The sequence below is a fragment of the Cryptomeria japonica genome, chromosome 1 (genome assembly GCF_030272615.1).
Source record: "Cryptomeria japonica chromosome 1, Sugi_1.0, whole genome shotgun sequence".
In the NCBI taxonomy this organism is placed as follows: domain Eukaryota; kingdom Viridiplantae; phylum Streptophyta; class Pinopsida; order Cupressales; family Cupressaceae; genus Cryptomeria; species Cryptomeria japonica.
Window position 1 is genome coordinate 519,441,155 of NC_081405.1, and position 14,221 is coordinate 519,455,375.

Genomic DNA, 14,221 nt, shown 5'->3' on the forward strand with positions numbered 1-14,221 from the left:
TCCACCCATGTTTTGGTTTGGTCTATTCTATTTTACTATCCTTTACTCCTAATGGATTAACCCGTGATTGCTCATTAATGGGCATACAAATACCAGAATCTCAATTATAATTAGTTAGGTTTACTTTTAAGAATGTTTACTTAATTAGGCAATCTTGAGAGAAATGAAAACATTATAACATTAAATCTTGAGATAACTTTGAGGTCGAATCTTCCACCAACCTCTTTTCCTTGGATTTTAGGGATCTTCCTTAAATTGGAGTACTCTTAGACATCTAATGAATATTGAATAAATAACTTCTTGAAATATTCTCTATTCTCCAATTTCTCTATCTCCCTACTTTATGGAATGTGAAATGATTATATAGACATTGACAAACTCGAATAAAAACTAAACAATCAAAACAATGTGAAAGTTGGAAATTAGAATGTCATGGGTCACTTTCTATCACATAATGAAAGTAAAAATGGTAGGTTTTAACAAAACATAAATGTTTCAAATTGATTGCAAACTCGAATAAAAACTAAACAATCAAAACATGTGAAAGTTAAGAAAATTGGAATGCCATGGGTCACTTTCTATCACATAATGAAAGTAAAAATGATAGATTTTAACAAAACATAAATGTTTCAAATTGATTGCAAACTTGAATAAGAACTAAACAATCAAAACATGTGAAAGTTAAGAAAATTGGAATGCCATGGGTCACTTTCTATCACATAATGAAAGTAAAAATCATAGTTTTTTAACAAAACATTAGCGTTTCAAATTGATTGCGAAAATAGCACTGCCAATCATTTTTTCAACACTAAAATTTTAACTAATACTTTTTCATGATAATGTAAAACTTACAATCTACTTCAATTGATAGCCATAGTTTCAATAATTTAATAATAATTATATTTAAAAATTAAAATTAAATTTATTTATTATTACAATTATAATTATAGAAATAAAATATAAGAAATTTAATAAAATAAGAACTATAATTATATTTAATAGTTTAATAATTTGATTGGTGAACGCTTTTGATTTGAACTATGAACCAATGAGGGTTTACTCAAATGTTGTTCTCTTTATCTCTCTCTTTGTTCTCGTCTTCAGGTGACATTGGTGGTATCAACCCAGATACAACTCGAACGAAAACCCCTACCATTTGTGAGATCAACCCCTCTAAAAACTATTATTAAATATTAATTATTTGACACTATTAAATTTCAAGCAATATACGTAAGACATTGTATTACTACTATAAAAACACTTCTTATTTCTATTAAGAAACAAGTGCCACATAGTGGCCAGTACTTGCCTTGTTAATTTGTAGTTGAAATAGTAATTTATTAATTATAATTAATATATTATTTAATTTATTTTATATTATTTATCTTTCTTGTTAATTTGTAGTTGAAATAGTAATTTACTAATTGTAACTAATATATTGATTAATTTATTTTATTTTATTTTATATTATTTATCTTTCTACAATTGTGTTGTCTTAAATGTATAATTATAAAATATTTTGTGAATAACACATTAATAACTATATTTTAATTATGGTATGTGAAGGTTTTCCTGATCAAGAAAATATGTAATTACATCTTAGCCTTTCCTATTAAGAAAATATGTAATTTCATCTTAGCCTTTCCTATCAAGAAAATATGTAATTACATCTTAGCCGCACTAACTCTAATAATAATATTAACCATAACCTTAATACTAATTAAACCCAACTCCAATCCTAATTGAACCCTATTATTAACTCTAACCCCAATATTTTTAATTAAACATTTTTTAATTATTATAATAGAAAACAAGAACACGAATTTACAATAAAAATAATATAAGATAGTATATCATAAAAGATAATATAATTAACAATTTTCTATTGTAATAATTAAAATTGCATTGTTATTAATATATTATTTTATATTATTATTAAATTATTATTAGGATATTATCATTTTTATATTATTAAATTATAGTTAGTATATTGTTACTTTAATTTGTATTATTATATTATTATGAAAATATAAATATTAATTTTTTTTTTCATAATTTTCTCTTAAATATACATGTTGAAGATAAATTAAAAAATATGTCAAAATATATTATAGTGTAAAAATTTAATGTTATTTCCACTCTTTCCTACTGGCGCCCGCACCAGTGGAGCAATGTAAATTTCAAAATAATTAATAAAATTCTTGGCCTCGGCCTCTTACCGATCAAAAAAAATAAAAAAATAATGTTATTTATAATGTCAAATATAAATTAAAAATAAGACCTTTTAATGAAGAATAATAATAATAGCAATCTAAAAAAATCACTCAATCAAACAATTAATAGTTTTATTAATATATAAACAATAAACAATTAATAATTTTGACTAAAGCAAATCTTATTAAATATTAAAATCAATCTATATTCCAAATACTTTTTTATAAATTCTTGTTTATAATATATTTTTTTAAAAGTGACAAATAACTAAATAAAATTAATGATAAAATATATACGCATTTTAATTCTAGCTATATAACAACTAAATTGTATTTAGTCAAGTGTAGAGAAAAATAATTTTTGTAATTTATAATGTTAAAAATTGCACAACTAAGATTTGGTAAATAAAAAGATTGAAAAAATTAAAAGTTAAAACTTGTTTATGATTGATTCACATTAACTTTTTTAATAACTAGTTAGCTTGAAAAACAAAAAAACTCATTACAATAGTATTGCCTAACGACAAGTACTAATAAGAAGTTGGTACGTAAATGCAACATGCAAGTTGAAATAAATAATAATAAAATTCAAGTGGGGCACAAGACAAAACCTGCACAAGCATTGACCATCTAATCGTCCACATATTCCATATGGATGGAAAACAATCTCACGTTTTTTTGTATTTGATTATGGCAATTAAAATGTATGAAGAATATTATAAGGGAGACTTTTAATAAACAATAAAAAAGAACCACCATATCACTTACATCTGTCTAAAGTTAAACAATTAAAATAACTAGGGGAAGAGCACTAGTAGCTGTCATAGCTAACTTCGTGCACTCATAGATCTCAGATGGTACATCGGATTTTGATTTTGATTTTTAGATATCTTTGTATGCGACTTAACTGCTTATAGCTATTGATCTGGCTTTTGGGTAGTTGTGACTTAACTGCTTATAGCTATTGATCTAGCTTCTGGGTAGTTACGATGAACACTATGGAATTAGTTATGCGCACAAAGATAAAAAAAAGTACACATTTCAAAGTGTCGCCTGATACCTAACTCAAGATGTTCCACTAACCGTCAACTCAAAATCGCTAGTACTTTTTAACAAATGTATCAATAGTGGTGCACAAACAGGCCAATTATGAACAAAAAATTACAAAAAATGATCAGCTATTGGTACAAAACAAATTTATTAATGGTGTTTTCACTATGACGCTATTGAAATCAACATGACAATAAGATGATGGTTATTGGAACTATGTTATCTATTGATGCTCTTCCCCTAATCATTAACCTTATATACAAATAAAATAAAAAAATTCAAAATAAATATTTTGATCCCTTATCAATTGTAGTCCAGAATTTTATGATTGAATATTCCCTAAACGATATATAGTATATATTTAATTTAATTATTAGATTACGAAGAAACGGTTACAGACAAAATAGGATGTCACGATACTGAATTGGGTCAGACGATTTTTGTTCTTTCTGATGTTCAGGAATTTTCAAAAATAAAATATAGAGATCTCTTCTGCGCGCAAACTGACAAGGTTTAGTACATAAATTTATGGAAGTCAAACAAACATTTTCACGCTCAAGAGCTTCCTTCCAATCAAAACAGAATCTAAGGAATACAAGTTATCAAAATAATTTTGAATTCTTTTCTCACTTTCTCGTCGAACAAAGAGATCTAAGAAAACATCTCAATGGCGGCTCTGAACGATGGCGAAAACTCGGTTTCCATCGACAAAGAAGGAATAAACGTATTTGATTTTTTGTGCAATCTTCGAATTGAATGGGCATATATAGTTTTATGTTGCTGTGCAATTGGGTTTTAAATTCGGAATTGAAATTTCTCTCATTTATATATATATTTTTGTTCAGGGCGGTGATATGGAGCAATGCGAGTGGAATTTCGGGCCGAGCTCGGTAGTGATGGGGAAGGACATGGGAGGAATTAGAGAAATGTTGACTCAGTTGATGTCACAGTTGAATCCTCAGGGAAAGAGCATTATTCCTCTTGGGCATGATGATCCTTCTCAGTTTGAATGCTATAGACCAGCCAAAGTTGTTGAAGATGCCCTGGTTGAGGCCATTCTTTCCCATAAATACAATTGCTATGCTCCTGGTAATGGCCTCCCAGATTCTAGAAGGTAATTACAGTCTTCTTTTTTCTTAGGCAAATCTTGAATGATGTTAAAGCAGGTCTTTTATCTCTCTGTGGTGTGAGCTTGCCTTATTTTCTAAACATTTTTCAGTTTACCCTCTACTTTTATATACCTTATAATTGTTATTTTAGATTGGCCTCCTAAGGAGTTAATGTAGGACCTCTTATGGGAATGTTAGTTGTGTTTCCATTGAGCTTCTGGTTCAATGAGGATTCCTAGGGTGTTCTTTTTCTTCAATAACTCCCCCTCGAGCTACACTTGTTTGTAGGGGCTCTGCCCTTGTGCTGATATCATGTTATTTTGTAGGGACGAATAAGACCTGAACCTCCGGCCTTACATTAACATATTAGAGTGCTCTACCACTGACCTACAGTCCCCACTGTCGATTATTCTTCCATTAAAACCTGCCACAATTCCTTTTAGAGTCATAGGCTACCTTATTAGAGTAATGAGAATTTTCAGTACCCTCTTAGCATTACACAACCGCCCCTTGCACATCAGGTAACAATAATCTTTCTCATACATGATAATACAAATATTGGTTGCTCGATCTTTTACTTGTCTTTATGGGCTCATGGTTGGCTCTTGGAATCTATGTAAATCATCTTTATTCTTCAGTTAGTAAGCTTTAGGATTTGTACTCTTGTTATTCTTCTTCCTTATGGGCTGCAATTCATAGTATTGACATCCAACTGCATAGATGGCGGGTCCAAGGTAGGTAGAGACCACCAGTAGTTGCAAAATTCTCATTTCCACAGGAAAATTATAGAAAATTAAATGGCAAATATCAAGAGCTATTTTCTGTTATATTAATCATTTACCATTTGAATCCTAAGGATCGCCATGACCAAGAGGAATGGTACTTTTCCCTTGGGGAATGTGCGTCTCTGAGATACCATTTTCTGGGATTAATTTTTTAAGTAGTTAGTTACACAAGTAATTCTTTTCAGTGACCTATCGCTTACAACTTACAAGAGAGATTTGTGAAAACAAGGTGGAATTAGGCGTATGGGTATCTGTTCTGCCGAAGTCACAGACATGCACCAAACCTAACATCTTTGTTTTATATGATTGGTAATCATATATGTAATTTTTTGCCTTGTTAACAGTTTGTCTATCCTCAATATTCAATAATCAATTCTTGTCGAGCATGTCCTGTAGAGATCATAGAACCAAAAGCAACAAGACCTTTTTCAAGAGAGTTGTGTACAGAATGTCTTGCAGTAATACCTCGAGTTGGGGATTTGGCCAATTGAATTTTGTAAGCTGGAATTTTACCCTTCCCATGAATAGGCCATATGTTGGTAATCGTGTCTGTACCTCCTACCATCTATAGGCTTGTCTGATCCCCAATAATAATTCTAGCTGACCCCATCCTATGGGGATCATAGAATCAATAGCAATACAACCTGTATGAACGGGTTCACATGTAGAATGTCTTATAATAATACCTGAAGTGGGGGATTTACTGAATTCCAATTTGCAAGTTCTTACCTTCAATAGATCTTATGCGAATGTGGAACTGCATATATCGATTATATATTCTTATTGTCTAAGTTGCATAATTCGAGAGGTTTCTTTTCTACTAGAATTCTCACAGGATGGCGCCTCGTTTTGTTCCTTTGCCATAAGACACAAGATCAAAAACCTAACTCGGCTTGAAACTCATCAACATACCAAAACACCACTTGTCATCAGACCAACTCAATAAATTTGAGCTTTTAAGTTCAAAAATTAAAGGAAAATAACTTTGGAATTTTGTCCTTTTTCTCTACTTTTTTTCAATAATACATGAATCATGCGTAATCTTGTTGCTTTCTCATCTAGGATTGTGGTGTAATGATAAAGGGGTTCATTCATATGATAGTGACTTGGGTTAAAATTTCCAAACAATGATAAAGTGACCTATAACCTGTTGCAGGTGTCACAGAGGTTGTGGAAAATTGAAATATGGATGAGTTTGCAGAGCATATTAAAATAGTGTAATGTCCCCTTTTTAGCGCAACATGATATGGGGTGTCGTTAGCCTATTCTGACATGGTCCCGAAGGCTAACAAGGGCATTGGTGGGATCCTGAGGTGTTTTGGCCTAGGTGTTTTCAGTTTCAGGCCAATTGGTGTTGCTCTGACAGGGTTTCTAGACACTTACTATTTATAGTAAGTTAGTCTCCAAGCAGTGACTTGAAATTTTTAGTGTTTCTCTGGTTGGCATAATTATCAGTAAAAAATATTTGAAGGCGACAATGATTTAAAGGGATTATCAACAATGTTTTAATATTTAACGATAAAGTGTAAAGTTAAATTAAATATTTAACTTTATCATTATATTATAAGGTTGGGAATATAAAGTAATGTTTAAAATATTAAAAGTTCCCTTTAATGTGTACATTGTGGGAAATGATATTTTATTCTAAAATGTATTATCCCACATTTAGGAAATGAAGTGTTTGCATCCAGGAAGAAGATATAAATTGAGGTTGAGAGCTCTCTTTTGGGGTATGCTTGGATGAGATTAATGTTATGCTGTTGGATTTCGTAGAGATCTGATTATTGGGCTTGGAGGACGGAATCCCTCTTTGCTAACATTCTCTTCGCTGTTGAAAGACACAGTCAGGAGGATTAATGGTGTTTTCATTCAGGAAACACATTGGGCTTCATTTGGTGCTCTCGCATGAAATTTTTACAGGGGTTTGAAAGTGTAGATTTGAAGATAGTGATTTTGCTACAGTACCGCGTGAATAGTGTTTTTGCTACAGTACCGAGTGAATAGTGTTTTGCTACAGTACCACGTGAATAGTGTTTTTGCTACAGTGCTGCGTGAATAGTGTTTTTGCTACAGTGCCACGTGAATAGTGTTTTGCTACAGTGAGCGTGAATAGTAACAATGCTACAGTGCCATGAATAGTGCTGCTATAGTGCATGAACAATGTTGGTATGAAGTTTACTTGTTTTTCCTGCTGATTAGAAGTTTGGAAGGCTACCATTACATCTGCAGACCACTACAACATTCAATTCCAGGTTTTTTCTATCATATTTTCATAACTAAGCATTGTAATTGCTGAATACAAACCTGAATAATTGTCGCAGTCCATAAGGTAGTTGAATGTGCACATTTATATTGCAAATCAGTATTTAACAACAAATAAGAAGTTTTGGGTTTTGCATATATTGTTGTATGTTTGTCAAGTGTTTGATAAAATGCCATGTTGATTATTAAGCAATTTAATTGATATCACATAGTAGTTTGCAAGTTTCTTTCAAAATGAAAATAGGGGTGGTCATTACAGTGGTATCAGAGCTATAAGTCCTGCCATCCTATGGAGGTCTTACAGAGACTTTGGAACAACCGGATAGAGGGAAAAGTGTTTGACGAAATATCAAAACACTAAAATCAGAAATTAATGAATTAAAAAAACATGCTAAGCATGCAACAGGGGCCTTATAACTTCCGCCATACCAAAGCAAGACAAAACAAAAATTTGAACTCACAGAGCGAGCAGTCTAGTTCATCCGTGCAGGTGGACATAGAATCCAGTCATACAGACATAGAGGAGATATTCTTTGATCAGAACAGCAGTATGGGTGACCAAGATGATAGGAATACCAGTCCAGATCAGGGGGAGGTAATGTTCAGACAGTTACTGGGTACGTTAGAGCAAGGGCAGCGTATGCAGCAGGAGCAGAATAGGCGAATGGACATGATGTTGCAGCTTATGGCTAGACAGATGGGCGTCAATATTAATCCAGGTGATGCCAATAATGGAAACAATAACAATGGGGGAAACGATAACAATAGGGGCAATGATAATAATGGAGGCCGAGGCAACAACAATGGCCCTGAGAATAACATTAATGGTAATAATGGACATGGCAACAATGGGAATGAGACGGATAATTTTAGACACGTTGCACGCCCAGCTCGAACAACGAGCTCGAGACCTCTTCTACCCACCTTCCCACATAGGGATCCGGTTCAACCAGTGAACGAACCACAGATTACTGAGTTATAAGGTTAGTTCAGGAGGGACTGGGAGGCCAGTGGACCCGAGTTTCAGGCAGATATTTCCCGCAGATATTATATGGACTTGAGGATGAGACATATGCCTAGAGCAGGAGGGAGGAATCATAATTTTGAGCTGAGAAAGAAAGTTGGAAAACTTTCCTTGCCTTATTATGATGCTTCAGGGAAGATGACCGCACGAGCTTGGGTGCAGAAGGTAGATACATACTTGCAGCTAAATCCTATGCCTGAGGAGGAGGCTATCAAGTATGCGGCTATGCATTTGGATGGCGTTGCGCATGAATGGTGGCATCATGGCATGGTGACTTTGGGGCATAATCAGATTACATCCTATGAGGAATTCATAGAAAGATTGATTGAGAGATTTGACACTAGGGATCCCGAGTTACATTTCAAGGAGCTAGCACAGTTAAAACAATCAGGTTTTGTGGATGCTTACATCGTCGAGTTTCAGCGTTTGTCTGTACTTGTTACTGATATCTCTCATAGGAGATTGGTGGTGTTATTTTGTGATGGGCTTGCTGATCCATTACGTGGTTGGGTGAAGGGACATGATCCACTCACCTTAGCAGAAGCAACTAAAAAGGCACGAGATTTAGCCCCTTCGGTATACAAAGGAAAATACCATTCAACAGATTCTTCCTACCGCAAGGACAAAGACAAAAAACCATTTCAGAAAGAGTATAACAAACCCAAAGAAGGATCAAAAGGACTAGACAGTGAAACCTTGAATGAACTTCGAAAGAAGAAACTGTGCTTCCAGTGTAGAGAGCCTTGGGACTTATCTCATAAATGCCCTCTAAGGCTAAGGCAAATCAAATGGAGTATTTTTCAGCAGAGGAGTCAGAGTCAGAGGGGGAGGATCAGCACTCCGATTCAGATGAGGGTAACACAATAGAGGAGAGCAGCATTCCTAAGGATGATAGATCGTTGGCATGCTTGACAGGGGTCCAAAAGGCAATCACATTTAAGGTGAGAGGTACTATCCAAGGACAGAAGGTGATCTCTCTTATCGACACTGGGGCTACACATAACTTTATAGATACACAGTTGGTAGCCAGGAGAGGCTTACAAACAGAGGAGCATGATGGTTTTAGAGTCATGGTGGCTAATGGCCAAAAGCTATTATGTACTTAGAAGGTTTCAAATCTTCACATTAGATTTGGAGATGGCTATGAGTTGGAGGATGATTTCTATGTTGTGGACATGGGAGATTACGATGTCATCCTCGGTATGACATGGATGGCATCGCTGGTTGAGTTCACTTTCAACCTAGCGAAGTTGGAAATGAGGTTTCAGCATGAGGGTAGGACTGTTGTACTCAGGGGACTTTCAGATGGGAGTTGCAGGGTAGTCTCTTTGAGGAGAATGGAGAGACTTTTTCGGCATAATGACATAGAGTGGGCAACAGAGTGCTTAGTTATGTCATCTTCACCAGAGCCTCGGGTGAAGAGTCATCCACCAGATATACAGGAGATTCTTGACAGACATGCCAAGGTATTCAGTGATATTCCTCATGGGGTTCCTCCTGACAGGGGTGCAGAGCATGTTATTGAGCTCGAGGAGGGAGCCAAACCAGTGATAATCACTCCCTATCGTCATCCTAAGAAACATAAAGATGAGATAGAGAAGGCAATTAAGGAGTTGTTGGAAATGGGGCACATCAGGCCTAGCAAAAGCCCCTTTGCTTCAGCTGTAGTTCTGGTAAAGAAGAAGGATGGGACAATGCGCATGTGCATCGATTATAAGGCATTGAGTAAGAAAACAATAAAAAACAGATATCCCATTCCTCGGATTGATGAGTTGATTGATGAATTGCATGGAGCATGCTTTTTCACCAAAATAGACTTACGGTCTGGATACCATCAGATCAGGATGAGGGCAGAGGACATTGAGAAAACTGCTTTCCGGTGTCATTATGGTCATTTTGAGTTTCTGGTTATGCCATTTGGGCTAACCAATGCACCTGCTACTTTTCAGAGTTGTATGAATCAGGCATTCCGGGGATAGTTGAGAAGATTCGTCTTGATTTTCTTTGATGACATCTTGATCTTCAGTAGGACTTGGGAAGAGCATCTGCAGCATCTTGAGGAGGTGTTGTTCATTCTAGAGAGGGAGTCATTGTATGCCAAGGAATCGAAATGCGAGTTTGGCATGACCGAGCTTCTCTACCTTGCGCATATCATTAGTACAGATGGTGTTCGGGTTGATCCCAAAAAGATTAGAGCTATAGTAGATTGGCCTACTCCCACGAACCTCACACAGCTTAAGGGGTTCTTTGGTTTATGCGGGTTTTACAGGAGGTTTGTTAAGGGGTTTTCACAGACTGCAGCACCTTTGACAGACCTCACTAAAAAGGGAGCCTTCGTATGGACAGAAGCAACGTAGCGATGTTTTGACCACTTCAAACAAGTGATGTCATCTTGTCCGGTTTTAGCTCTACCAGATTTCACGAAGCCATTTGAACTTCAGTGTGATGCTTCGGGTGATGGGATAGGGGCAGTATTGATGCAGGAGAAACATCCCATTGCATTCCAGAGTAGGAAGCTCCGAGGTGTTGAGAGGAGCTATTTTATCTATGACAAGGAGATGTTGGCCATAATGCATGCATTGGCCAAATTCTGATCATACTTAGTAGGTGGACGGTTTGTGCTCAAAACTGATCACAATAGCATAAAATATTTCATGAGCCAGCGTGATCTTAATGACAGGCAGCAAAAATGGATCACTAAATTGCAGGCTTATGATTTTGACATAGAGTTTGTCAAAGGGAAGAAGAATGTGGTGGCTGATGCTTTATCCAGGAGACCGCATGTTTGCGCTCTAGTTGAGATTTCAGGGGATTGGAGAGATCGGATTATAGCAGAGTATGCAGGGGATACTTGGGCTTCTGGGATAGTTGCAGGTACCATACAGGATGATAGGTATATGGTGTTGGATGGGTTGATCAAATTTTAGGATAGGGTTTATTTGATTACTACATCACTGTTCAAGAGGGAAATTTTAAGGGCGTTCCATGATGCGCCTATAGCTGGACATCCTGGGATCTTCAAAACTTACAGGCAGATCCGTGAAAGGTTTACCTGGAGGGGACTTAAGGATGATGTGCAGAGATATGTGAAGAAGTGTGCAGTATGTCAGCAGAATAAGGGAGAGCACACTTTCCCTATAGGGTTGCTTCAGCCTTTGCCCATTCCAGATAGGAAGTGGGAAAGCATATCCATGGACTTCATCGCCGGACTACCTAGAGTCAAGGGCGAGATTGTATATATGTTGTGGTAGACCGCTTGACAAAGTTTGCCCATTTCTTCGCTATACCATCTACTTACACAGCAGCGCAGTGGCAGACCTCTTTTACAAGGAGATATTCAAATTGCATGGGTTGCCCAGGTTTATAGTGAGTGATCAGGATAGCAGATTTTTGAGTGCTTTTTGGCAGGAGCTATTTTGGTTGTGTGGTACGGAGCTCACACCCAGCACTAGTTATCATCCACAGACGGATGGTCAGACAGAGATTGTGAATAAGTGGGTTGAGGATTATCTGCGAAATTATGTGATTGCACAACAAAGGGCCTGGGTGAGATGGTTACACATGGGGGAATATTGTTACAACATGACATATCATATGTCTATCAAGATGACACCCTTCATGGCACTTTATGGCTACGAGGCGCCGAGCTTTGTTGACATAGTCTTGGGGGATAGCAGAGTACCCCAAGCCTGAGACTCATTGCAGGATAGTCAGGACATCCTGAGGGCGCTCAAGGAGAATATACAACAGGCACAGAATCAACAAAAGTTGTATGCTGATCAACATAGGGTGGAGCGTAGTTTTGAGGTTGGTGACATGGTGTATTTGAGGTTACAGCCATATAGACAGTCATCGCTCAAGAAGAGCGGAGCAAAGAAGTTGAGACCCCGGTTTTATGGCCCCTATAGAGTCATTCGCAGGGTAGGCGAGGTTGCCTACGAGATAGAGCTTTCAGAGGGTAGCAATGTGCACAATGTGTTCCATGTATCGAGGCTTAAGAAAGCCATTGGTCAGGGTGTGGTGCCTTCAGTAGATTTACCTCCGTTAGACGAGGAAGGGAGACTAGTGCTGATCCCTGCAGCTATTCTGGATGTCAGGGAAAGGACACTCAGGAACAGAATCGTTAATAATACTTGGTGAAATGGAGAGACCTGCCAGATGAGGATGCTACATGGGAGAATGAGCAGGTATTGCAACATTCAGGACCGAATTTGCTTGAGGACAAACAATTTCAAGGGGGGCGGACTGTAATGTCCCCCTTTTAGCGCAACATGATATGGGGTGTCGTTAGCCTATTCCAACACGGTCCCGAAGGCTAACAAGGACATTGGTGGGATCCTGAGGTGTTTTGGCCTAGGTGTTTTCAGTTTCAGGCCAATCGATGCTGCTCTGACAGGGTTTCTAGACACTTACTATTTATAGTAAGTTAGTCTCCAAGCAGTGACTTGAAATTTTTAGTGTTTCTCTGGTTGGCATAATTATCAGTAAAAAATATTTGAAGGCGACAATGATTTAAAGGGATTATCAACAATGTTTTAATATTTAACGATAAAGTGTAAAGTTAAATTAAATATTTAACTTTATCGTTATATTATAAGGTTGGGAATATAAAGTAATGTTTAAAATATTAAAAGTTCCTTTTAATGTGTACATTGTGGGAAATAATATTTTATTCTAAAATGTATTATCCCACATTTAGGAAATGAAGTGTTTGCATCCAGGAAGAAGATATAAATTGAGGTTGAGAGCTCTCTTTTGGGGTATGCTTGGATGAGATTAATGTTATGTTGTTGGATTTCGTAGAGATCTGATTATTGGGCTTGGAGGACGGAATCCCTCTTTGCTAGCATTCTCTTCGCTGTTGAAAGACACAGTCAGCAGGATTAATGGTGTTTTCATTCAGGAAACACATTGGGCTTCATCTAGTGCTCTCGCATGAAGTTTTTACAGGGGTTTGAAAGTGCAGATTTGAAGATAGTGATTTTGCTACAGTACCGTGTGAATAGTGTTTTGCTACAGTGCCATGTGAATAGTGTTTTTGCTACAATGCTGTGTGAATAGTGTTTTGCTACAGTGAGCATGAATAGTAAAAATGCTACAGTGCCATGAATAGTGCTGCTATAGTGCATGAGCAATGTTGGTATGAAGTTTACTTGTTTTTCCTGCTGATTATAAGTTTGGAAGGCTACCATTACATCTGCAGACCACTACAACATTCAATTCCAGGTTTTTTCTATCATATTTTCATAACTAAGCATTGTAATTGCTAAATACAAACTTGAATAATTGTCGCAGCCCATAAGGTAGTTGAATGTGCACATTTATATTGCAAATCAGTATTTAACAACAAATAAGAAGTTTCGGGTTTTGCATATATTGTTGTATGTTTGTCAAGTGTTTGATAAAATGCCATGTTGATTATTAAGCAATTTAATTGATATCACATAGTAGTTTGCAAGTTTCTTTCAAAATGAAAATAGAGGTGGTCATTACAAATAGGGTGTACTAAGTGCATTATCTAGTTTCAACTCTCTTTGAGGTGGCTCATAATCTCATCCTCAAGTCATAATAAGGTGCCTCAAAGTCTTAGCGAAAAAATCTTCTTGTTTTCCTCTTTTTACATGATTTATTATGAACCAAAGTTACATGACTTGGACTTAGTAAGCAGTAAATTTATGACTCACTGTTGACTTGTCAAAAACTTATCAAAGCCAATATCATGCGCCATAATCAAAGTTAATTTAAAAGTTGAAACAAAATAGACAAAATTCCATGCAT

General features: G+C 36.1%; 1 protein-coding gene across 2 annotated transcripts in view; it reads left to right on the forward strand.

Annotated features, from left to right (window-relative positions):
- Positions 1-3,656: 3,656 nt before the first annotated feature.
- The window catches only part of LOC131070307 (nicotianamine aminotransferase 1), a 114,006-nt gene continuing 103,441 nt past the window's right edge, over positions 3,657-14,221 (forward strand). The window contains exons 1-2 of one of the 2 annotated variants that reach the window (XM_058005814.2): positions 3,657-3,987; positions 4,109-4,377. In XM_058005814.2, coding sequence (XP_057861797.2) covers positions 3,931-3,987; positions 4,109-4,377 — 326 coding nt within the window. In that variant the 5' untranslated portion in view covers positions 3,657-3,930. The remainder of the gene's footprint in view (positions 3,988-4,108; positions 4,378-14,221) is intronic. The other variant, XM_058005815.2, reaches the window with a different exon arrangement.